Below are 26,554 nucleotides of genomic sequence, written 5' to 3' on the forward strand. Positions count from 1 at the left end.
AGCTTGGGACCCGCTTAGTGTTTGGTTCCACTGTTTCTGTGCCCTCCTCGTCCTGAGCCTGACCTCTAAAATTACAACCCTATCCTTTTCCCCATGGCCTAGCTCTTACACGGCTCTCTACTGGTCCAGAAAGTCTAACCGTTTGTATCCGGAACCATTAGAGAAGCTGGAACTGCGCGTGCAGAGGTCCATCAGGTCCTGTATCCGGGGCTCAATAGTAGGTTCGCAAGTTCCCGGTGGTTTTAGTCGATCTGACTGAGCCAGACCTCAAAGCGATGACTTTGCCTGTCAGAGAGGAGCATCTCCCTCCTACAGAGATGCGCCTCTGTCGTCAGTGCGATGGCTCCACCTGGCGTGTGAAAAGGGAGCTACTCTAAAAGAGACTAGGGCGGTTCAAGGGGCAGGCGAAGGCAGGAGGAGGATCCTAAGCGGAGACCAGCCCGGTTACAAAGTGGTCTCCAAAATCCGAGGGCGGGCTTTGTAGCTCCGCGGTGGAGTATTTGTCTAGAATATCCAAACGTTAGTGCCTAGCACCTAAAAAAGTAAACATCATAAAAACTAGTTTATGAAATAAGCCTTGGGTGCTTGTCAGCTTTTCCTAGTCAGATCACGAATCGCTGAAGATGGCATATAATTCTGTCGTAGTATTCCCATTTTACAGAAGAGGAAGTGTGTCGAAAGGGGCCATATCTGGCGGCAGAGCTGAGAGTACAAACTGGAATCCGAAGTCTCAACCACAATGCTAGCTTCAGCAAGACCTGCAGCTTTCATAGGGGACAGCGACAGGCGGGGGTGTCTCCTCTGAGTGGAACACTGCAAATAGGGAAGGTGGTGTGTGTGTGGGGGGGTCAGACAAACGCACGTGTTACTAGGGTACGGGCATGGACCACCAGGCAGTATAGCTGTGCAGCTCTCAGCTGTTTGACACCCCAGAAAGGATGCAGTTGCCTGAATTGGAGAAGGCAGAGAAGCAGGTTTGCAATTGTCTGACCTCCCTGTTGGTGATGTTGGGCAGGCATTGTTTAACACAGGAGACCAATGTTTGCTGAGGCCTGGGCTGGATGTCAGGACTGGAGGCTGTGATGGCATCTTAACTGTGACGGAAGTTGGCAGAGGAGTGGTGTTCGGGAAAGTGTGTGTGGTGGGGACTAAGCCTGGGCAGTCAGAGGGGGTCAGTTTAGGTTGCGTCCCCAAAGTCAACCACAGAGGGTTTTTGCTTTGTTTTTGAGGTAGGGTCTCTTTGTAGTCTAGGCTGTATTCCACTGTGATCCTCCTGACTCTGTCTACTCAGTGCTGGCATTATGGGACTGCACTTCACACCAGGCTAGCAGAGAGGAGTGGGTGGTCAGCTGCCCTCCAGGGTCAGAGAAGGATGAACAGATAGCCTTGGATTTAGTCATGTGGAGGTTGTTGGGGACCCTGATAGAACAATAAAGGGGGCATGAATTCCTCACTAGAAAGGGAATGCTTGTATGTAGTAGGTCTGGACAAACCGTTAGCTGCTAAACACTTGCAGGCATGTCTAACCTTTTGATGCTGTGTCACAGCTTTGTCATCTATGGAAGTCACCCTCGAGAACTGTACAACTGAGTGTAAAGAGAAACAAAGATACACATCTTACATAAGTTTACAACTGCTGTGTTAGGCCACATTCATGGTTGGACAGGCTCAGGTTGGACACTCCCGTCAGAGAGGGAGCATGTGCAGTAGTTGGAGGGAGGTGGGGGTGCAGATTCAATTGATACAGAAGCTGAGAACTGCAGGAGGAGGGTCCAATGGGGAGGAGCATCCCTTTCCAGGAGCATGTGTATGCTGCCCATGGAAACCGAGGTAGAGGCAGGCTGGGGGCATGCAGGTGCATCGAGATAGGAGCTAAAGGAAGTGCTTCTTTTTTCCTTTTTCCTTTTTTTAGAAAGTTTTTTTCAAGACAGGGTTTGAAGCACGGTTAATAAAAACTCACAGGTAGAAACTGGGGTTCAACCTGAAGGTCCGAAAAGCAAAAACAGCCAACCACTGGCTCCTACCTCTACCACAGTCCAAAAGGGCGATCCTGCCTCCAGGAATTTCAGAATGAGAGTCTGAGATCTGCCTCCTCCCATTTTATAATCTTCTCTAGGACTGGGATTAAAAGCATGTACTGCCCAGTTTCTATGGCCACCAGTGTGACTACCGGGATTAAAGGTGTGTGTCACCACTGCCTGGGCTGTAGGGCTGACCAGTGTGGCTGTTTTACTCTCTGATCTTCAGGCAAGCTTTATTTATTAAAATACAAATGAAATGCCACTACAAGGGTTTCTCTGTGTAACAATCCTAGCTCGCTTTGTAGACTAGGTTAGCCTAGAATTTACAGAGATCCGCCTGCCTCTGCGTCTCAAGTGCTGGGATTAAAGGTGTGTGCCACTACTGCCTGGCAAGGTTCCCTTTCTTGAACTATCATGCTTTTGTCAAGACCATGTGAAGCATACATACAATGTTATGAAGATGTATACTAGGTACTTCTGCAGCCATCACCCAGGTTCACCCTCAAAGAGGACAGTACCAACGTAGCACTCCCTTCAGTCCCGATCTTGCCTGCCTGCCTGCCTGCCTGCCTGCGATGGATGTCTCTTCTGACTTCTTTGACAACATTTATTTTTATTTATTTATTTTTTATTGAGCTCTACGTTTTTCTCTGTTCCCCTCCCTGCCTTTCCCCTCCCCCTTCAGCCCTTTTCCAAGGTCCTCATGTTCCCAATTAATTCAGGAGATCTTGTCTTTTTCTACTTCCTATGTAGATTAGATCTATGTAAGTCTCTCTCAGTGTCCTCATTGTTGTCTAAATTCTCTGGGATTGTGGTTTGTAGGCTGGTTTTCTTTGCTTTATGTTTAAAAACTACCTATGAGTGAGTACATGTGATAATTGTCTTTCTGTGACTGGGTTACCTCACTCAAAATAATGTTTTCTAGCTCCATCCATTTTCCTGCAAAATTCAAAATGTCTTTATTTTTCTCTGCTGTGTAGTACTCCATTGTGTACGTGTACCAAATTTTCCTTATCCATTCTTTGGTCAAGGGGCATTTAGGTTGTTTCCAGGTTCTGGCTATGACAAACAAAGCTGCTATGAACATAGTTGAGCACATGTCCTTGTGACACGATTGAGCATCCTTTGGATATATACCTAAAAGTGGTATTATTGGGTTTTGAGGAAGGTTGTTTCCTAATTTTCTGAGAAATCACCACACTGACATCCAAAGCGGTTGTACCAGCTTGCTTTGACGTCATTTAAAAAGAACTTTAGTCTGGTGCTCCAATGTGGGTCTCTGTCTCCTTTCATCGCCTGATGAAGGTTAATATCCAGGAGGATAACTATATGTTTTTCTTTGGGTTCACCTTCTTATTTAGCTTCTCTAGGATCACGAATTATAGGCTCAATGTCCTTTATTTATGGCTAGAAACCAATTATGAGTGAGTACATCCCATGTTCCTCTTTTTGGGTCTGGCTTACCTCACTCAGGATAGTGTTTTCTATTTCCGTCCATTTGCATGCAAAATTCAAGAAGTCATTGTTTTTTTACTGATGAGTAGTACTCTAATATGTATATATTCCATACTTTCTTCATCCATTCTTCCATTGAAGGGCATCTAGGTTGTTTCCAGGTTCTGGCTATTACAAACAATGCTGCTATGAACATAGTTGAGCATAAATCCCAAGGTCCAAATCAGGAGCAGAAGGAGAGAGAGCATGAGCAAGGAACTCAGGACCGCGAGGGGTGCACCCACATACTGAGACAATGGGAATGATTTATCGGGAAGTCACCAAGGCCAGCTGGTCTGGGTCTGAAAAATCATGGGATAAAACCGGACTCGCTGAACATAGCGGACAATGAGGACTGCTGAGAAGTCAAGAACAATGGCACTGGGTTTTGATCCTACTGCACGTACTGGCTTTGTGGGAGCCTAGGCTGTTTGGATGCTCACCTTACTAGACCTGGAAGGAGGTGGGAAGTCCTTGGACTTCCCATAGGGCAGGGAACCCTGACTGCTCTTCGGGCTGATGAGGGAGGAGGACTTGATTGGGGGAGGGGGAGGGAAATGGGAGGCGGGGGCGGGGAGGAGGTAGAAATCTTTAATAAATAAATAAATTAATTAATTAAAAAAATAAAAAGAACTTTAGCCTCTAGGGTGTGGTGCCTATGCTCTCAGTACTTGGCAGGCTGCAGTAGTAGATTTTGGAATCTGAGGCCAGCCTTAGCTACACAGAATGTTTAAGGGACTGCCTGGGTTACATAGCAAGACTATCTCACAAACCAAACCAAAGCTCTACTACTATCACACTCAGCACCAAAACCCATCCATATTTTATAAGACTCTGTTGTGACAGCCTGTACCTAGAGTCCCAGCTCATGGGTGTGACAATTCAAGACCAATTTGGGGCACACAGTGAGAATGGTTGTATTTTTCTTGTGTTTTCTTGGGGTCAGGGTCTCTCTATACAGCTCTGGCTATCCTGGAACTCTCTCTGTAGTCTAGACTGGCCTTGACCTCAGATATCCACCTGTCTGTTTCCTGAGTGCTGGGATTATAGGCATGTGCCACCATTGCCTGGCTCTGATTTGTTTTTTCAGACTGTTTCAAAAAGCAAACGCAAACAATAACCACAGCAAAACCCATATTATACAGTTTTACCCCCTAAATCCATTCCTAAGCTGTTTGGGCTGCTGTTTAACTGTTCTCGAGGGCTGGGGAATAGCTTAGTCTACAGTTACACCAAGCATACTCCAAACCATGGGTTTAGTCCAGCCCTGGGTACAAGAGAAAAAAAATAACTTTCTTTTGAGCCACATTCTAAGTTCTGTTTTCTGTCTTATTTCAGCACTGTGTTTTCTGCAGTTTTAACTTGTTCACTTCATGGCTGCATAGTGTTCTGCTGTGGTGGCCGGGAAGCTGAGAGAATATGTCTTCAAGGACATCTAGAGAGCAGAGAGAGCAAACTGAAAGTGGCTCAAGGATGTGACTCTCAAAGACAAACCTCCTGCAAGTCTTAAATGTTCCATAACCACCCAAATAACACCTATAAGAGGACACCAAGTGATCACAAACGCTAGCCCGTAGGAAACATTTCTCATTTGGACCACTACATCATTGCAATCCCAAAACACATCGCTTTTTTTTTAAATGAAAATAGATTATTCTCTCATACAATACATACCAACCACAGTTTCCCTTCCTTTCACTCTTCTCCTGACAACCCCTCTCCCCCAGATCCACTCTCCCTCTGTTTCCCTTCAGAAGACAGCACGCCTCCAAGAGACAGCCAAACAGAACAAAACAGGATACACTAAGACAATGGAGACATCTTCATAGCGAGGTTGGACAAGGCAACCCAGTCAGAGGAAAAGAGTCCCATGAGCAGGCAAGAGTCAGAGATATACCTGCTCTCACTGTTAGGAGTTCCACAAAAACAACAATCTAACAGCAATCACATATATGCAGCGGACCTGGTGTAGACCTCTGCAAGCCCTTGTGACCCTGTTTTTAGTTGATTCAGTGGGTCAGGTTTTCCTGGTGTCCTCCCTCCCCTCTGACTTCTACCCTCTTGTCAGAGTTCCCAGATCTCTGAGGAGAAGGACTCAATGGAGAGCTTCAATGTAGACTCTTTCTCTGGCATAGTGTCTGGCTGTGGGTCTCTGTACCCGCTCCCATCTGCTGCCAGAGGACACCTTTCTGATGATGACCGGACAGGGCACCGATCTATGAGTTTAGCAGAATATCATTAGAAATAATTTTATTGATTTTTTTTGAGCAGTCATGTTTGATTCTACTCTGGATCTCTTGGCTATCCAGTCTCTGGTTCCTGGCCATGCAGCCAGTGTAAGGTATGGGATCCCTCTTGTGGAGTGGGCCTCAATTTAAAACAATCATTGACTGGCCACTCCAAGTTCTGCATCACCATTGCCCAAGCAGGACAGACAGTAGGTCAAAGGTTTCTCTTTCACTAGCCTGCAGAGTACCTTCCCACACCAAAGAGACTGGAATGTAGGGGTACCTGCTTGGTTTCCTTATGTTCAATGAGGATGTTGTCCTCAGCAATGGGTCCCCATGTCAGCTTTTGGAGAATAACTTTCTGTTCTAGCATCAGCCTGAGTTGTTTGAGGGATCTCCATGGAATCCCCTTGGCTAACAACTCAACAGAATGCAGTCCAGTCCCACCAAGGAGGACTTGCCTGGCTACAAAAGGCAGCCAGTTCAGACTCCATATCCTCCATTATTAGGAGCCCTCACTAGGGTCATCCTCATACATTCCAGGAAGTCTCTGTTGCACTAGGTTTTCATACCACACCCCAAAGGCCTCCCAATTTGAACCATCTCTCCTTACACTCTTCCCCTTCATCCCTTCATTTCACAGCCGATCCCTCCTGTTCCTGTCCTCAGTCTGCCTGCAAAAGCTGTTCTGTTCATACAAACACACATACACACACATGATTTGCTACACACATGTAGCAATTGCTTTAGTAAGGTCACTGGAGAGCTGGATGTATGCAGACAGAGTGTGTGATCCATAAATTGTAGATGCTGCTTCATACCGCTGAGCCTACAGAAAAAGCAAGAAGAGGTATAGACATTTTGTATACACAATCTGTTTATAAAGTATATCATTTTTGCAAAGAGATGTCCAGACCACTCACATAATCCAGTACCATCAAATACTCAGTGTTTTTTGTGAAAACAGAATGTGAGCATTTTCCACTAACCAGCCTAAGTGAATGACTGTGCATAGTCCTTGTAAAGGCAATGGCATTCTTTTGCTTATGTCATTTAGGCCACTGCTGTGGGAAATCCTTCCGGCAGTAGCCTTTAAGTTAACAGCCCATTGGGTCTGGCCTCTTATACTGTAAATGCTGATGTAAGCATGTGCTTGCTCTCTCTCCTGGCTGCTGGATTTGGTTACTGTTCCCCATTCGAGCAGAGGACTGGGATTTGTGAGTCTACTGCTAAATAACTAACCGTTTATTATATTAAGAAAAGCTGTTCTATTTCCCTTTGGCAAGGCGATCTATGCATCCCCCTTAGAGCCTTCCATTAAACTAACCTCTCCAGGTCTGTGGATTGTAACTTGGTTATCATTTTCTTAACAGCTAATATACACTTATAAGTGAATATATATATATATATATATGTATATATATTTGTCTTTCTGGGTCTAGGTTACCTCACTCAGGATGAGTTTTTCTAGTTGAATTAATCTGCAAATTTCATGATATCACTTTAAAAAACTTGAGTAGTACTCCATTGTGTAAATGTACCATGTTTTCTTAATCCATTTTTTGGTTGAGGGGCATCTAGGCTGCTTCCAGTTTCTAGCTATTGTTAATAAAGCTGCAATAAACATAATTGAGCAAGTGTCCTTGTGGTAGGATGGAACATCCTTTGGGCATATGTCCAAGTGTTGTATAGTTGGGTCTTGAGGGAGATCGATTCCCAATTTTCTGAGAAAACACCACAATGAGTTTCAAATGTCTGTACAAGTTTGCACTCCCAAAAAGCAGTGGAGGAGCGTTCCCCTTACTCCACATTCACCAGGATGAGCTGTCATTTGTTTTATTGATCTTAGCCATTCTGACATGTGTAAGATGGAATCTCAGAGTCGTTTTAATTTGCATTTCCCCGATGGCTAAGGATGTTGAACATTTCTTTAAGTGTTTCTCAGCCATTTGAGATTCCTCTGTTAAGAATTATCTGTTTAGATCTGTCTCCATTTTAAAATCAGGTATTTTTTTTGGTATCTAGTTTTTAGAGTTTTTAAAAATCATATTTTGGATATTAGCCATCTCTTAGATATGGAGTTGGTAAAATTATTTTCCCATTCTATAGGCTGCCACTTTGTCCTATTGATGATGTCCTTTTCCTCATAGAAGCTTTTCAGTTTCATGAGGACCTGTTTATTAATTGTAGATCTTAGTGCTTGCACTCTTGATTGTTCTGTTCAGAAAACCATCTCCTATGCCAATGCCTTCAAGGCTGTTCCCACTTTCTTTTCTATCAGATTCAGTATATCTGGCTTTATAGTGAAGTCTTTGATACACTTGGACTTGAGTTTTGCAAACATTACTTTAAAACCATAGCATTGCACTCCTGCTCCTCAGGGTCCATGGTCGTCTTAAACCCTCCAGCATCTAAGCAAACTGCACACTCTCATGACTTTCTGCCCTACTTTCTGTTCTCTCTTACTATACATCTGGGTAAAGACAGTAACCACACCACAACATAACATGAATGTTATTCTGTCCTGAATTTTTTTTTTTTTTTTTTACAAAAAAATGACTCCATTGCTTTAGAATTTGGGACCAGAGTGATGGATTCTACAGTAAAGAGTATGAACTTCTCTTGCAGAGGACCCATGTTGAGTGGCTAACTTCAGCTCCAAGGGACCTGGTCTCTGTAGGCATGGACCCGCACTCAGATATGAATACATATCCATAATTAAAATTTAAAACTATTCAGTCTCTCTCAGTCCTCAGGAGAGGAACAGAATACAGCTAGATTAGTATGGATGGACTCCAGTCTGTTTCCATTGAAGTCTTGCTCTCCCCTGAACCTCATGATCATGGTCTTTGCTTGTATAGTTTTGACAGCCTTCTGGTCTTCCAAGCTTCCACCAGACAGTCCATCCGGCTCGTGGTGTCTTAAGGATTTTTCTAACCTGAAGCTTTCAATTCTTCTACATTCCTGGTGTGAGTCACCATTAGGGGCCATGAGGGGTCACGTGGCTAGGACGTCAGAAGGACACCGCTTCTCATTACCTATCTTATGTCTTGGTGACTTACCTTGTCATTGTGAACAAAAACTTCACAAGAAGCACCAGGTGGGAAGACATATTTATAGATTGAGTGTGAAGAGATTACAGTCTACCATGGAAGTCTGAGGAAGCAGAAAGGGCCTTTCCATCTTTATTTATTTATTTATTTATTATTTTTTTTATTTTATTTTTCGAGACAGGGTTTCTCCGTAGCTTTTTTAGTTCCTGTCCTGGAACTACCTCTTGTAGACCAGGCTGGGGGCCTTTCCATCTTTATCTTAAATAGAGATTTAGTTTTGGAAAGCAACCTGTAGTTGTATTAAGAAACTGTCTTAATCACTATTGCTGGTCACTTAAGCATTTTTTTACTTCTCTGATATTTCAAATGCTCATTCATGCTCTGGTATTCTAAAACCTTTTTAGATTTATTGATTTTAAATATTTATTTACTTTATGTACAAGTGTGATTGCATCTGAGTGTGTGCATAGGCACCATGTGTGTATAGGAGCCTGTAGAGGTCAGAAGAGGGCATCCGATACCGTGAAACTGGACTTATAGGTGGTTGTGACCCACCATGTGAGTGCTGAGATCTAAACCTAGTTCTCTGTAAGATCAGTAAGTACTCTTAACCCCTGAGCCATCTTTCCAGCTCCCGATTTTATGAGTGTTTTGCCTACATGTTTGTGTGTGTACCACATGGGTGTCTGCTGTCCCTGGAGGTCAGAAGAGTGTATCAGATAGACTGGAATCAGAGTTGCAGTTGGTTGTGAGCCACTGTGTGGGGGCTGAGAAACAAACATGGGTCCTCTGTAAGAGTAGCAAGTGCCCTTAACTGCAGAACCAGCTCTCCAGCCCTAATCACACACCTGTATTAAAAAAATACTATTTTTGTTTGTCCATTTTCCAGTTTGGCCTAGGTATCTTTTTGTCTCAATTCCTTGGATTTAACTATATAGTGTTTTACCATACAATCTCTCTCAGAAGTTATTCTGCCATCCTTTGTATCTGTCTTAATTCCCTTAAAGTTAGAATCTGTATATTAGCCAGACATGGTAGTCTGTGCCTGTATTCAACAGACAGGTACAGGATGATCTCAAGTTTGAGGCCACATCAATATTGAGATCCTATTTTAACCCCTCTCCCCAATAAACCTTTGCACACCCAGTTCCCCAACCTCTGCAGTTAACCAGTGTTCTCCCCACACTGCTGACCAACGATATGTATTACCTCCTTTTCCATTCCAAGTTTTTTCTCCCTCCACAGATGCTCCCTTGTGCATTGGTCCCTTCATCTGGGATCACGTTCTTTCTGCTTGAAATACCTCCTTTAGCATTTCCCTTAGTGAATATTTACTTCTAAATCAACTCTCCAAGCTTTTGTTTCTTTCTCATTCTTGGAAGGTATTTCCCCCTCCATCTGGAGTTCGTTTGGTTTCCTGAAGCTGACATTTCACTCTCCTGCCTCTGTGTGTGTTCGTGCTGCAGATGTCAGCTGTCTCTCCAAGACACCCTTTCTTCTTCATCTGATTTTAGGCTCTTTCTTCAAGTCTTTGGTTTTCGTCGGTTTCACTTTGGTGTGTCCAGTTATGAACTTCCCACTGACCAGGAGTTCCAGGGCCACAGTTAATGGGTCTCTGGAGGTGGGTTGGGTTAGGGCCACATAAAGGAATGATGGCCTTTGAGCATGCGCTGAATAGTTTGACTTCTAGTCTGCAACACAGGCACTAAATACAACACAGTTTTAATCTATGGACCGTCTTTGAACTCACGATTCTTCTGCTTCAGCCTCCTGAGTGCTCGGGTTACAGACATTGGCCAATGCGCCCAGCTCATTTTAGGTAACCCACAGTGACGAATGGTACTGAGCCATAACATGGTACAGCTGTACTCCACCATGCTTAGTTCCCTGCATTTGGACAAGCCGTGGATCTCTGTGCTAGCCTCTTTGATGAGGAGAGTTACTCTTATCTGTGGGTGTAAGGGTAAATATTTAGAATACAGTTAAAAGCTATATTGAGTTAGGACAATGGCAGTAGTAGCTTCTCCTCCAAGGGCTATGACTTCTCCACCCGTGGCTATTTGGTCACGTTGACAGCATGCGTTGCTTCCTATAGAGAGGACCTTCAACTACAGTTGATGGTTTTGAGTGCCACTATTTCATCACTGGGGATATCGTGGCTGCCCACCACTGTTGTAGTTCTCAGGTTTTACAGCTTAGTGGGATTATTTTCATTAAGAACAACGGTCCAGTGTCGCCAAGATGAGTCGTCTTTCTCGTGTACCTCAGAGGCCTGCATTTCCAGCAGTGGACAGCAGAGGGCAGCATTGTATCACGGCTGCCTCTGGGCGGCCCAGTTGGTCCAGCTTGGGCTCGAGCAGGCGACTGCTTCAGTGTGTTCCCTGTACTGTGGTCATGGAGGATCTGGAGGGCTTGGAAGCCGGAGACCACTGTCTCCATTCTGACTGGGCCTTTTCGGTGTCTGATGCTCCGCCACGTTCTCCCCTACGGGCTACCGAGTCTCCGCTAAGGCTGTCCGCATAGGATGCTCATTTCCATTTGAGGTCAAGTCTGGCTTGCAGTCCTAAAGAACAGCTCATCTCGGCAGGGCGCATCCTATGCTTGTGTGGTGTCTTTCTCCTGGAAGTCTCCCCTGATCTTTTTATTCATCTCCGCTGGGGCATCCCAGAAGTATGTCTTAGTCTTCTAGGTCTCTTAGAGTTTGGCATCAGCTGCCCTCCACCCTGCCTGCTTCCAGCAAGGGTCCTCTTTCGCGTTGTACCTACCCAAAGTCCCTCCCACCTCTAAGCTCTGGACCTAACACTAAGATGTGCATCTGTTCCACCCAGTACGACTGTTACAAGGTGACCAGGGAATGGCGCAGCTTTCTTTTTTCTTTTTTTTTTTGGGGGGGGGGCGCAGCTTTCTTGAAGGATGCCTTTATTAGCGATTAGTGTTCTGAATCTTCTGGACCCTCAGGGTTCTTGTCCTAGGCAGCCTTGGACCCACACACTGTCTTTTCTGCGGGGAACTGACTTCCTGAGGGGACAGAACGTTGGCCAAGGGACTTCCCGATTGCCACCTGTGGTACACCCCTTCCTGTAGCAGAAGACAGGCACGGGGAACTTCCTCAAGAGGACCTGCCACAGACCCACAGACTGGCAGAATCCTTCGTGTTCCGACTGAGCGGAAAAGGTGCTTCACGTCACTTCTGAGATATACATGTTCACTTAGCCGGAATGAAAAAAAAAAAGAATAATACCTAGGTTTGGGGACAGGGTGGAGACGGTGTGGAGACGCTGCTTTCATAACTGTGTGCGGGGGTATACATTGGCTTAAGAAACAGCTTTGAAGGGCACTTTTGAAATCATATGTTAAAATATTTAAATATTTCATAATAAATGTTTAAATATGTATATATTTAATAATTCCAATTCCGGGCATTTATCCCAAGAAAACAATTGCATAAGAGCAGAAAATACTTATATACATATATAAGTATCTTACAGTTGTGTTCTTTATAATTCTGAAAATTGTGAAAAAAATGTTCAATGACAAGTGATCAATTGGATCACGAATGCTCAATCCCATGGGACATAATATGATCAGCTATTAAAAACTGTGCTTCCAGGAAAACTGTATTAAAAAGCTAATTGATTGATTTAGCACATTCCACGGAGCTACTGCTCCGGGTACTAGAAACAAGGGAAGGGTTTACTGTCTGTTGTGGTGCTGGGTCTTGTCTGTGCTAGATGAGTGCTCTGCCCTTGGAGTTCCTGTAAATGGGAGGTTGAGCAATAAAAAAGTGGGAAAAAGTTAAGCATCCTGAAGTTCAGGACGTAACACTAGTGTTTCTATCCATGAACACAAGAAAGGACAGGTCGCTTGCCATGGTGGGGCAGTCCTGTAAGGCCAGCATACGCAAGGCTGAGACAGGAGGATCCTGAGATTGAAACCATCTTGGGATACATAATAAAAGTAAAACAAACTAACCAACCAACCAACCAACCAACAAACAAACAAACAAACAAAAAACAAAACCCAAAATCTAAACCAGCCAACCCTCAATGAAACAGCACTAACAACAGCAACTACAACAACAAAATCAGGATAGAAGAATCATGAAGTTACCGGTTGGTGGCATCAGTGAAGGTCAGTGGTCATTTACAGCTGAAATGCCTGCATGGTAGCTAATGCATGCAGAAGCTCAACGGGACTCCGGAGCTGGGACTCTGTAGCAGCGAGCGGCTGGGCTAGCTCAGGGTCCTCCATGTGTGGCTTCTTCAGGTCTGGACTTGACCAATGCCTTCCAAGATCCTGTCTACATTCCAGGTAGGGAGAAGAGAGAAACCAATGTACAGACATTCATCCCTCATGGGTGGAGAATTGGCTATCAAAGTCCTGGCTCAGAAAGACCCAGAGGGCCACCCCTGGATGAAATAAGACCCTGGCTATGGTGTTATGGGCTACAGGGGTGTTCTTTTCCACATGTTCTAAACCAAAGCCAACACCGGAACAGGCTTTTTCTGAATAGAAAATGAAAAGGTTTTTCTGTCTTGAGAGAAGTAGGGTGGGGTGGCTTGCTTACATGGCTTTGGGAAACAGGGTAAATGGTCTATAGCTGATCTCAGACACACTTGTCACCTGGTGGCCAGGCCCAGGGGTTTCTTCTTCTGACTCCTGTCTCTCTTGTCCTTGTCCCCCACCCCCAAGGCTAAGGGCAAGTGGTGTAGGTCCAATGGGGTTCCTCCCTGAGAGATGTTTAGGTGGAAGCCCTACCATAGTCCATATACACCTAAAAAGGTTGGGATGTTGGGGATCTCCAGCTAGGGGCTCCATTCCACGCTCTGGTTTCACCCCTCCCACTCCAAACCCCACCCCTGAGCAAGCCTGCCAAAAGTCAGCCCCTCCCTGGGACTGCTCCAGACCACGCCTACAGGCTATAGAAGACCTGGAAGCCATATTTGCCTTGTGATTCCTCTCCTGCCTGAGTTGCCTTGCTCAGATCATCAAACCTGGATTTATCAATTCGGTCTGAGTTGGTCTATTGCATTGGCAGTGGTGGGAGAACCCAGCAACCAGGGATCTAATACCTGTCAGGAGATGCTCCCTGCCTTGAGATCTGTTTTCTGATCTCCGTAAGTCTGTTCGTGTGGTTGTTACTTGTGGCTTCTGCAGTCGGGACTAATGGGGTGAACTTTCCCAGGAGCTAGCGTTTGTTCCCAGGCTTGGCCCCTATGTACCACACTAAGCTGCTCAAGGTTTGGGCCTTAGTAGCTTCATTTTGTTGTTAAATATCCAAACTTGAGACGTTTTTTTTCCCCTTTGTTGGTTGGGAAGCTGGGCGAAGTCAGCAGGATCACCTCTCCTCCCCTGCAGACGCCCTGGGCAATCAGGTTTTGTTCTTGCTTCTGGTGGCTACTAGAATTCTTTGGCTTGTGGGTGCATCATTCCGATATTTGTCTCCATAGTGACACTGGCTTCTGTCTGCATATCCTCCCTCTGCCTTAAAAAGACACTTATGATTGTGTGTAGGGGACATTTGGACAATCCAGGACAATCTCCTTATGTTGAGATACTTAACTTAAACCCACAAACATTTCTTTTCCCCCAAATCAGGATGTAGACACACATCCCAAGGGTTAGGGTAAGGCAGATTTCAGCTTGCACCATCCAGGAACTTTACTGCGGTCAGCTACAGTGATCTCATCTGTAGAGTGGGCACAGGAGCCCTGTTCTGACAAGGTCTCACGTGGATCTCTGGTAGGAATCGATCCAGTATCTGTGCTGTGGGTGCCTTTAGTGGTAAGCCCTACACCCAACCTCTGAGGGATGCTTTTCCTTGTTTCCCTTTATCCTAACATATCCTGACCCTGAAGCTGTTTAATGGGCCCTGGGCCTGGGGCATATGGTGTTCACTATGATCCCAAGGCTGGGGAGTTTGGGGTCAGCTAGGACTACAAAGGAAGACGCCTGTCTCTCAAAGTAAACAAACAAAACAAGAAGCTGGCCACCAAGTATGCAGCCTGAGGGTCTCTGACCCTACCCTCCCTCCATCCTACATTGAGAGGCATGAGGACCTCAATGAGCAGGCCTGACTTATCAAGTGCAGGCACATAGAAGATTCTCTGCCCCCACCCAGACCCCTTTACCGCTTCTCCTTGACCCCACCCCCAAACCCTGGGATCATTTCTATTTTTGCCTGAGGTTGCCCAGGACATGAGTGGTGGCTCAACACAGGTGCTATCTTCATGCTTTATCTGAAGGAGCTCTTGTTTCAAGCTGAGGCTCCAGGGGTAATCCCTGGAGGCTTCATCCCCGTCTCCTCGGGTTTATAGAGTACTAAATGCACCTTGATATCAAGACAGAGAAAATCAACCACAGTTCTCAGTTTCATAGGACAGAGCTTGCTCCTGGAAATGGGTATGTCCACTATCATTGCCTCAGATTTGTTGAGGGCTGCGTCCAGCTGGAGGGCCTGATGATATGCGGGGCGAGCTATAAATCTCTGTGGCACAGATCTTAGGCTTAGGCTGGGGGCATTTGCTGGGCTACAACTGACAGGTTGTGGGAGGTAGGTGCACTCCTGTAATTGTTAGCTGTATCTGGGATTTGCACTGTGACCGGACTAAGGTCCTATTTCATGTGTGGACACAGGCAGCCCATCTCTGGGGACAGAAGAGGGCATATGATTGACAGACAGCATCCTGTACAGAGTCAGGATTATCATGAGATTCCTGGTAGCCAGGGTGATAAAGGCCCCCTCCCCTCCCTCTGCCCCAGGACTTTTTGAAAAAAAGTTTGTATTTTTTACTTAATGTGTGTGTACTACATGTATGCAGATGCACATGGAGGTCAGAAGAGGGCACCAGATGGCTTAGAGTTCAGTTTACCTAGTTGTAAGCAGCTGAACATGACCTTGGGGCTTCGGGATGAACAGTGGGCATTCTTGTCACTGAGCCGTCTCTCTGGACCCTGTTTGGACTCTTTTGGCAACCAGTAGCCCTTGCCTTTCCTAAGATGCCCACTGAAGATACCAAGCTATGGGTCTTTGCAGCTACCAGGCCACCCAGGGTGTCTGCTCTGTAGAAGTGTTTCTAGGAGGGAGTGTGTCTGGCTTCTCCATCTCCCACCACCACCATTCTGGCAATTTCCATCCTACTGCCCTCCAATTTGGACTCCATCCCTTGCTCTTCTTTTCCTAACCCCTCTTCCATTCCCTTCCTGTCTAGAACACACATTGACATTCTGGACTTGAGTCACGGTCTGGTTAGAGTCTACAGATCCTTAGAGTCGAAAGAGGAGGCCTGGGCAGCAGTGGGAAGGGCTGAGTTCTGGGGCATTCTCTGTTTTGGGTTGGCCTGGCCATGCCTGATGCGGGTGTTGGGGTCTGACTTGAGATCTGAAGTAGACTGACAGGCTAGGGTTCAGGTTCCTTGCCAGGTAGTTCTGCCAACCACCTGGGTGGGAGGTGGCCCCAAAGTTTACAAAAGGGCAGAGTTTCAGATTCAGGGCTGAAGGAAGAGCAGGGAAGCTGTGTTAGGCATTGTGACTGGGAAGCTGGAGAGCCAGCAAAATAATTAGGAGGGGAGGGGATACGCCAGTGTTTAGGCTCTGGGACTGTGACCTCAAAGGTCTGAATGGCAGCAGGAGACCCCAGGAGCCTGAGCCTGCTCTGGAGATGACCCAAGCCTATAGACTGCAGAACCTCTGATTTGGAAGGAAGCAAATGCTGTTGTTCCAGAGTGCTCAGGCTGAGATGACAGCTTGGAAGGGCATGTCTGGGGGCCCAAGCCTTACTGCCTTATAATTGTTCCTTCTAACTCGACACAGCACTGTGCAAACTCCACTTTTCTTCATCAAACTTTTGGAAGGCCTCAAGGAAGGGAAGGATCTCCCTGGGGTCCAGAGGATGAGGGGGCCCCAGAGTGTTTTTGTGGGAACCCTAGATAGCCTGAGTGGTGGTGTGACCCTGCCACCTTTCTGTCCAGTGCACCCTTTCTGGTTAGCGATCTAGCCTGCTTTTCCCTCCCACCCCCAGGTAACCTTTTGGACTGGTTGGTTCTAATCGCAGTCTCTTGTCCTGTGCTCCAGGTTGGTGGCTGTGTAATGGGCCAGAGGGAGGTATTTTCCTTACAAAGAAGAGGTGCTCCCGTCTGGGTTTGCTCACACATAGTATGATCTTCTTTCTCCTCATTGGCCCATGGCACGTGACTCCAACAAGATGAAGCCCTTCCCCACCTGGTCTGCCAGCTGCGGTGAAGCCTGTATTATTGACAGAGCCTCCTAAAGGGCATCAGAGGTGCAGGCAGAAGCCAGCCCTGGTGGCTCAGAATCCTGCGATGAGGAGGTTATCCTCAGCTGCACTTCCTTCACCCAAATTCTTTTCCTCCATAAAGGCAAAGACTAAATCAGTGAAGCTTCGAACCATGGAGTAAGCAAGACCAGAGATTGCTGGCCTGGGAAATTTGAAAGCAAAAACTCAAGAGAACGACTGAGAGGGAAAACAAACAAAAAATTACAGACTTATAAAAGAAGATCCAATAAACATAAGCACTAAAATTGAGATGAAAGAGGTTGGCAAGAAGGGTAAAGGAGACAAAGCATTGTTGGATCATTGTCATTCAACAGATGTGCCAGGCGGCCACAGAGGCAATGGAGGAAATAAGCAATAAGTGTCTTAAAAAAAAAAGTCTGGGGTATACCCCAGTATCCTGCATACACCTAGAATCCCATCTTGGGGGCTGAAGCAGGAGGATCTCAAATTCAAGGGTGGTGTAAGCTGTAATGGTGAAACCTTGCCTCAACAAACAAACAAACAAACAAACATAAACAAAAACAAAGCAACAGTAGAAAACTGGGTATGGAGGACTTGATCTCCTGGGCTCAGGTCCTATGGGTGAGCAGGTTCCTTGGAGCCTGTGGGGTAGCAGTCTTTCCTGGATGCCAGCTGACCCCAACATGGCTTGACCTGGGGCTCTTCCTCGCCTCTTTCCTGTACACACAAGGGAGCTGGGTGCCCATATCTAAATTGGTAGGTTCCTTGGGCTGGCAGGGGTCTCTGCCAGCTGCACCCTTCCAGCAAGTCTGGCTGGCATGCTCCAGCAAGCTCCAGCCAGCTGTGCTGTGCTAGGAGAGAGATGCAGGATCACTGGCAGCCTGGGCAGCTCCCTGAGAGAGAGCATGGTTAGGAAGCCACCTGGGCTGGGTCTGGTCAGTGGTGGCTCCACTTGGGCAGGCTGCTCCTCAGGCCTATGCCAGGGTGACAGGCCACAGGGAGGGCCAGGATTTCAGGTTTCCTTTTCTTAGTCCAGCTATGGGCTGGAATGAGAGTGGTAAAGGACAAAGGAGAAATTTATGTTTCTATAGTGACCATCACAATGGTTGTGGCTTCCAAGTAGACACCTGTGGCCTCTCTCTTTGCCTGCGCATTTCACCCGCAGCTCTGGTGGCCAACTGCGGGGCTCCCAGCAGTACTTTAGTGGACAGACCTGATGGCTACCATCTTCTTCAGTCTCCAAGTGTGTAAAATTCTACCTCCTAGGAAGGAAAGGAGGGCTGAGCACAGGTCTTCACGGGACACGTGCTATAAAAATGTAGTTAGAATCAGCATCATTGAAGAACATGTTCCTGAAGGCAAGTCCTGAGCTACAAGGAAGGACTGATCCACTCACTCTTGATTTCCATGAATACACCGTTGTGTAGTGAGGAATAACTCAAGAAGACCTAGATAACACCTGCTCACCCTGCTTGCACACTGCCGTGACTGGAACATGGAGAGGACTGGGGCTATTCCTGTCCTGGTGGCTTTTGACCTTTGAAGACTCTAAGCGGTGACTATACCACACTCACCACCATGGAGTCGGTCCCCACAGGAACTAAACTGCTAAATACTAAAGCCGATGTGACTTTAATCCCCACTTTCCTACAGCTCTTCAGCCAGGGAATGCTGATACTTCGCAGGGCTGGAAACTGGAGACAAGGGGATTTTGGACCAGTGGAATGGGCATCCCCTCTCCCACCTCAGGGTCCTAAGGCTTGTTGCCTGAAGAACTCAGTTATGTGGAACCACACTCGGCCCTGCATCCCACACTCCCACCTGCAGCTGTGGTGGTCATTTCTCTCTTCTTGCCCACCAGGACCCCTCAGCACAGAACAGTGTTCCTTGCTGTTCCTGCAGCCCCATTTCCCCTCTGTTCTGGAGGTATTGCCTACCAGCGTCCAGCACCCTCCTGGCCCTTCTGAACAGCATCCATGCCCAACCCCTTTAAAGCAGAATTTGTCGGCACAACTCAGTGGCTGGCAGCTCGACACTCACACAAATGTACACTCCCCACACAATTCTTTCTTCTCTTCCTGTTTTGGCTCACTAGCAGCACGGAATGCCTGCAAGCCTCTCCTCCCTTGGTAGCCTTTCCGAACTGTCGTCTCCTCCCGGAAGCCACAGCTACCTTTACTTTTAAGCTAGGTCAGGGCCCAGGCCTGAAGCTCCTCTACAGTCCTCTCCAAATCTTTTTATGGCCTATGTGGGTGTCAATCTTTCCCATGGTGCTGGGAGCTCTAGACAAGGCTGCAGCCCAGTCTCTTTTGGTCCCTCGAAACCAGCGCTTATCTTGGCGCCCAGTTCTGCCAGGCTCGGCTGCACCCAGTTTCCGAGGGACTCAGAATCCCGAAGGGCTCAACTGTCTCCCTGAAATCTTGGGTATGTTAAGTGGAGCTCAGTCCAACTAGAACTTGGGGAGAGGGTTTTGATCCTGGTTAGCTCGATCCCCTCCCTGGCTCGATCCCTCAGCAATTTCACCCTTTATATGGAGGTTAGCCCAGAGGCAGGGCACCCAGAGGCGGCGGGAGTCCGGCTTTGCTTCCGCGGCTGGCAGCGGGCTCTCCGCCCGGGCTCGCCCTAGAAGGCTCCGTGCAGGGTCGCTTGTCTGAGTGCGCCGTCCGTTTGGAAGGCTCCTCACGTCCAGGCGCCGCGGTCACGGCTGCGCCGGTTTCCGGCCATGAATTGGGCTTCAGAGTCCGAGCCTCCTGCCCGACTCCCGGCGCAGTGCACCGCCCTGGGGGCGGGGGATGGATGTCCGCCGAAGTCTGCACGGACAGCTAGGGTTCGAGCCCGCCACCAGCCTCATAACATCCTGGTGCCTGGCTCAGTGCCCCGGGCCTTGTGGTCTATCTGCAGGCTGTCAAAGTCGAGGGTCCGTTTCCGAGAGAGCCTGTCTGTTCCGGCCACTGCAGACTCGGCTGAAGTCCCCCATCGCCAGAGAGCTCTGAGACCCCCACCTCCCCGAGGGCAATCAGTGGCCGTGCCTCCTCCGTTTCTCCCGCGAACCCTGAGACCAGGCCCGCACGGCCAAGCCTCTTCTCGCCGCAGACGGGCCAGGTCCCCACCGCGGTACCGGCCTCGGAGCATCCCCCGGCGGAGAGCACAGAGCACCGGGCGCCCCCTCCAAGCAACGAGCGAGCAAGCCGCGCGCGGCGAGGCTAAGGCTCCGCAGTCACGTGGTGGAGAGGAGGGCGGAGGGGAGAGAGGCGGGCGGGAGGGGAGGGGGAGCGCCGCCGAGGGGGAGGGGGAGGGGAGGGGGCGTCCTCCGCAGTTCGCTCCTTGCCTGGGCTCAGACACACAGCCAGCCCGGAGCCGCCGCTCGGGCCGGGCCACCGCCGCCGCCTCTGCCTCTGCCTCCCCCAGAGCCGCTCGAGCCTCTGGAAGCGTCGCCGCCACAGCCGCGGGCCGCCCCCGCCGCGCCGGCCTGGGCTCGGGCTGCGAGCGCCGCCGCAACCGCAACCGGAGCCGGCGCGGGAGCCCGAGAGCACTGGGCTGGGCTGGGCTGGGGCGGGCGCAGGGCGCAGGGGCGGGAGCGCGGGGGAAGACGCACGGGCGGGCTCGGCTCTCCCGGGGAGCGGCCCGGGACTGCACCGGGACCCGCGCCTCCCCGCTCCGCGCTGCCCTCGGCCTCGCCCCGGGCCCGGGCGGATGAGCCGCGCGCCCGGGGGACATGGAAGCGCTGACGCTGTGGCTTCTTCCCTGGATATGCCAGTGCGTTACGGTGCGGGCCGACTCCATCATCCACATCGGTGAGCTCGGAGGACGGACGGGCCGAGGCTGGGCGGAGACCCCCCCAATAGAGACGTTGATGCGCGGCGTCCAAACTTGTCTGTTCCCCGGGCCGAAGGGATCGGCAGGCGGTGGTCCCCTGAAGGCCCGCGCCGCCCCGCGGAGGAGCTGTGCTCCTGCCGCTCGGCGCTCCTGCGGGCACCTCGCTGTTCCCTGGGGCTCCTGCCAGTGCGCGGGGCCCCGCGGCCTCCGCCGACACTTAGGGCCGCGGCAGCGGGGAACCCGGGGATAGACGCTTGTTGAGATGCGTGCCCCTAGCGGGACCGTCGGCAGGCTGGGCCCTGATGCACAGCCTGAGCATTGGGACCAGGGGCAGACAGAGCTGGGGGCTAGCTAAGTTGGCAGGGCAAGATCAAAGAGGCCAAAGCGGAACCATGTGTGACTGTGGATGGGTGCTGTCAACGTGCCAGTGTGTGTGCACCTGGCACGGTCGCTGGTGTCACTGTGAGAGGGCGTTGGGGTGTGTGGGGCCATCCGAGAGTGTGTTAGTGCGACTACCGCGTTCTGCCAGCCTGTTAGAGCGGACACCGTGCTTGCCTGTTTCCCCGGTGTGTGTCTGTTGTAGCTCTCGGGTTGTGTGTGTGTGTGTGTTTCTGGTTGTGACAACTGCAGCTCAATCCTGGACAGTTTCAGAGAGTTTCTGCCTGGTTTAAGTCTTGGGGCCAGCATACAGTCTGGGTGATGGGGTGGAGGGAAGGAGCGTGGGCCGTGGGGTTGAGGGCGCTGAGCAAGAAGAGATAGATGGAGAGGAAGGAGATGAAAAGCAAAGGAAGGGGCGATCAGAGGAGGGGTAGTGGTGGGAGTTAGGAGCAGAATGACTGGGGTCTCGAGAAGTTGGGCACGGTTGGGGGACTGACAGCGGTCGCTTTGGGGGAGCCCCTCCGCAGTCGCCTTTCCGGAAGTTGGGAAAGACCAGCGAACAGGGACAAACTGGGGGTTGGGAGGTGTGAGAAAGCGTGGCTGATATTACCCGCGGGGCAGAAAGAGGTGATGAGGGACCAAGTCCCTACTCCAAGGGCTGCAGCGCTTCCCTCCGGGGCCGGGCCAGGATCCAAACCTGCTTCCCGCCCAGGAGTCGGCGTGGGTCTTGCGGTCAGCATTGCGGCTCCGGTGTAGTGAGGAATCCAGGAGCTGAGCCCTTCTACCCAGCTCTCAGCTCCAGAGCAATTAGCTAAGCAATAGGACCTTGGCGACCCTTGGCACTTGGCAAAAGGGCTGGGGTGGGGATCCCAGATCAGATCCAACTGATCTCCATTGTAAGGGCAGGGTCAGTGAAAGCGTCAGGTCAGCCGGATCTCTGAAGGAGGCGTCCTTGCTTCTAGAATGACCGACTGTTTAAGAGTGGTTTCTTCTGGGACTCTCAACACTGCTAGATCAGAAGGTTTAGGGGTATAGGATACAGCCCCACCCCTCCAGACATACAGGAAGTGGAAGTGAGAGACCAGAGCAGAGACACATGCAACATCTCGATCGTTCAAGATACTGGTTATCAATTCCTTGTATATGCCTAAAGGAAAAACCCTTGATGCAGGAGAGCAAACTGTGGACCACAGTCTCACTTCTGCATTCATCAGGGAATGCAAAGAAAAAAGGAGCACCACTTCATTACTGGGATTGGTCTGGGGATGTTTCCTCTTGGAGAATTCACTTTGGCTCCTGGGATGGGATTTATGGGACCATGTCAGGTGCATTTGAGCGGGAGGCTACCTCAGCATGCCACATCTTGTGTGGGGCATGACTGGGACATGTGATGCTTTGGTTATGAAGCACATGTGACCTGATGGTAGCGTGAAGGATATGCAGGTGTAACTCATGTTAACTGTGTGCACGTGTTCGATGTGGGGAGGGGAGCATATCCTGTTTGGGTTACATAGGGAGGTCTTTAAATTACCCAATCAAAACAGAATCCTGAACTGAGACTGATGGTGCATGACTGTAATCACACTACTTGGGAAGGCTGAGGCAGGAGGATCACCGTGAACTCAAGTCCAGTTAGGGCTACGGAAGGAGAACCTGTCTCAAAAAAACATTATAAACATTCTAGCTCAATCCTCTCACCACTTGGTACCCAGTGGTCCAGGCATTACCCCCATCTCAGGGCGGAAGTAAGGTGGGAAGGGTTCCTTCCTCTCCAGGCTTGGTCTTGACCCCTCTTCTCCCTCAGGTGCCATCTTCGAGGAGAATGCAGCCAAGGACGACAGGGTGTTCCAGTTGGCTGTATCAGACCTGAGCCTCAATGATGACATCCTGCAGAGTGAGAAGATCACTTACTCCATCAAGGTCATCGAGGCCAATAACCCGTTCCAGGCAGTGCAGGAAGGTGAGTGGCCACTGAGCCCATGCATTAGTCACTGGGCTGCAGCCAGTGAGGCCGAGTAGCAACGGGTCCAGGCAGAGTTGCTACCCAGTCGGTTGTGCAGAATCTCCTAGGCGCCTGGCCTGCCTGCTGCTATGCCAGGCGTGGTGGCGTGTCCTCCCAGGCCTAGCAAGATAGGGCCGCTCCGTACTGTCAGGGCAAGCGAAAAACCTCTATGTACTTACTGCAAGCGGGTCTCCTGGCAGAACTGTGCGGGTGCATGGGCGCGTGTGTGAGCCGCTTATCAGGCGCGGTGGCTCAGGGTCAGCTTTGTTTCTCGCGTGTTTGTGGGTGGGTGTGTCTTCGTGCCTGTGTCGCGTGCACCTCCCCAGAAGCCTCTTGTGGCCTGCAGCCTACAGGAGCTCGGCTCACGGAGCTTGTCCTGTAAGCCCTGTCAGTCGAACAGCCTGGCTGGTGCGGCTGCACAGCCTGTGGGGCCTCGGAGCTTCTGCCCTGCGGGCCTTCGGCTTCCCTCCTCTCTGCCTTGCTCCACTGTGTGTGAAGCAGCCGGTTTCTTTGCCGGGCCGCGTTGCGGGCCTAGGGAGGCGTTGCTGCCTGGACCGGAGGTGGGCGCTGTTTGCTCAGGAAAAGAGAGGAGCTGGACTAGGTCTGATGACAGGAAAAATCTTAGCAGGCTGGCCGCGGCAGCTGTATTTCCCTGCAGTCGTCTTGCTGAGACTCCGAGGCAGGGGCAACAGGTGGGCAGCCAGTGAGACCATCACCCTTTGCCGGCTTTCTCTGGTACCTGCACTCGTGGAGTGTTCTTAGCTCCGTGCAGGCAAAACACACATACACCTAAATCAATGGGGGCCGCTGCTTTCAGCATTGGCAGGCGACTCTTGTCTGATTTCTTAGGGTGCATTAGTGGCAGCAGCTTCCTCTGCCTTTTCCTCCTTGTGCACCCCCTCCACTCCTCCTTGGCTGGCTGCTCTGGAAGTGCCCCTTCTCTCATGCTATCGATTCCTGGTCAAGGACCTTACTGCTGCTCAGCCATGCTCTTTTCCCTTCCTCTTTGTCTCGTTTACCACAAGCAGGGCTCCGCTGTGGCGCCAGTGCCCTGAAGTGCTGAGGACACAAGGGTACAGCTGGAAGCTCAGCATGCAGGGACTTCTTCCCAGAACTGGCAGGGTTGTGGGGTAGGGAGAGGGTGGGGTGACTGAGAACTCTGCTTTTGGTCTCTCCTTGGACTTGCTGGGCCTAGGGTCTTCCTGTCACCTTGGGGTTGCATACTGTCTGCCAGTCTCCAGGTACCTTTAAAAATGAGGTGAGTCGGTGATGGATGAAGGCTATAGCTAGTGCTGGGATCTTCCTGTAGCATGGAGGGCTCTGAGGGCCTCCTGGCTGTAGGTGCAGCAAAGGATGGAAAGGTGGCCAGCCCTTGGGGAGGGACTGCCTGACTGTAAGGCTCAAAGGATGAAGGACGTTTTAATTGTTCACATCTCCAGTCCTAAGTGCTGATCCATGGTGGTGGTGGTGACTGGTGCTGTTTATTCTGAAAACTGCTGGGGCTGGTGACGTGGTTCCGTGGTCAGTAACACTTCCTGCTCTTGAAGAGGACCCTGATTTGATTCCCCACACCCATGTAGTAGCTCACAACTGCCTGTAACTTCAGTTCCAGGGGCATCCGATGCCCCCTTCTGGCCTCTGCTGGTTCCTGCACTTACATATGTGCAAGCAAAACACCAGCACACACGTAACAGTGAGAGCTGCTGCTTCTGGTACTGGCAGATGTCTGTTGTCTTAAGTCCTCTGAAGTAGAGGCATGGGGGAGTCCCTGTCCTTCTTGTGTGACCTCATCCCACCATCTGTCTCCAGATGCCCTCTGACCTCAGACTTCTTTTTGTGTGCTGTCCTCATGGTTCCTCAGGGCCCCTGCCTGTGGCCCTTATAGGACAGGAGTACCCCTATTAAGGCTGTTGCTTCTGACAGCTCTCTGTCTGCTGTAAACAAAAGTGTAAGGCATCCTTTGCTCTTTCACTGTGCCCCTTAGTGAAGGTGCTGGTTTTACATAGGGTTCTACCCTGAGGCAGGATGCACACACATGGGTGAACCGCCCCCAGGAGAGGTCATCTTCATGTCAAGGAGCAGCTGTAACACAGCTTTGGTTGATTAGTGCCCTGTTGGCGGGAAAAGTTCTAGATTTCTGCATGTATCTATTTTGTAAAGAGAAGCCTCCAGTCTGCACTTCAGTGTAGAACTGGATGCTCTTGGGGCAGGGCTTTGCTGTGTAGCTCAGGCTGCCCTCCTGTTTCAGCCTCTTGAATGCTGGGCCTATAGGTGAGCCCTACTCCATCACCACACTTGACTGTCACATTTGGTTTTTAACTTGTTAACCAACGGAACAATTTGAAGAATAAACAAAACACAGCTATGTGCCATTTGACCTTCAAACCCCCAAAACAACTTTGTTCTGTCAATAAAGGCTCTAGCCAGGGCCTTTTACTGGTTCAGACCGCCCCCTTTTAATGGTTGTTACTTACTTTGTGTAATTGGAAGAATGTCTCTGTTTCCAAGGATGGCAAGTTGGCAGTCTCAGAAGGGTATGGGAGTATTTCTGCACATCTGGAATGAGGGAGTGAGATGATGAGGGTCCCTGGTTTCTCTGTATAGAAACACTGGACAGGTGCTGTTGCTGGGCTGGTACATGCTGGTTACAGCTGGCATGCACTTTCAATCTTGGGAGTGGCATGGGCTGAAATCTATCTTGTTATCCATCTCATGGCCTTGGATAGCCCCTGGGTACCTACAAGGAAAGGAAGGAGCTATCGGTGGAGGCCTTGGGAAAAGCTGAGCATTGCTTAGCAGCCTTTTTCCCTTTGCCTAATGCTTGTGGAGCAAGCATTCAGTTCATTGGGTCTCCTTTCTTGCTTTTCTATGGGGGTAATTGCCGGATCTTGCTCCAAGTTTTTCTCCATAGCTTGGACACTTACTGCAAGGAGAACAAGGGCATGCTGGGTCTCAGACTTTATCACAGAGAGTACAGGTGCCCAGTGTGTCCCAAGGGATCTGGGATTGGAGCAATGTTGCCTTGTTTTAATTTGAGAGGCAGCACTCCGACCCAGAGATGGGGGCCTGATTGCTGGAGCCCAAAGATGAGAGCTTGCCTCGCTCACCGCATGACCTGGGGGAGTCTTGGCCCTGTGCCGAGCTTCTGTTTCTAGATCTGTTAAAAGGGAATAATTGTAGTCTCTGCCTCCTGGGATTATTGGGAGGATTAAATGAGATGAGACATGTATAAATTGCCTGTATAAGGCCCGAGGTTGGTGTTTAGTAAACACTAATTCCCTTCCTGTTCTCTGACCCAGCTATGG

The 26,554-nt window shown here is 49.6% G+C and overlaps 1 protein-coding gene across 3 annotated transcripts in view; it reads left to right on the plus strand.

Annotated features, from left to right (window-relative positions):
- Positions 1-20,392: 20,392 nt before the first annotated feature.
- The window catches only part of Grid1 (glutamate ionotropic receptor delta type subunit 1), a 775,861-nt gene continuing 769,699 nt past the window's right edge, over positions 20,393-26,554 (plus strand). For 2 of the 3 annotated variants that reach the window (XM_057770778.1, XM_057770779.1), the window contains exons 1-2: positions 20,394-20,847; positions 23,052-23,207. In XM_057770778.1, the coding sequence (XP_057626761.1) occupies positions 20,769-20,847; positions 23,052-23,207 (235 nt within the window). In that variant the 5' untranslated portion in view covers positions 20,394-20,768. Of the gene's footprint in view, positions 20,848-23,051; positions 23,208-26,554 lie in introns of all 3 variants that reach the window. The other variant, XM_057770780.1, reaches the window with a different exon arrangement.

The sequence above is a fragment of the Chionomys nivalis genome, chromosome 5 (assembly GCF_950005125.1).
Source record: "Chionomys nivalis chromosome 5, mChiNiv1.1, whole genome shotgun sequence".
Taxonomy (NCBI): Eukaryota; Metazoa; Chordata; class Mammalia; order Rodentia; family Cricetidae; genus Chionomys; species Chionomys nivalis.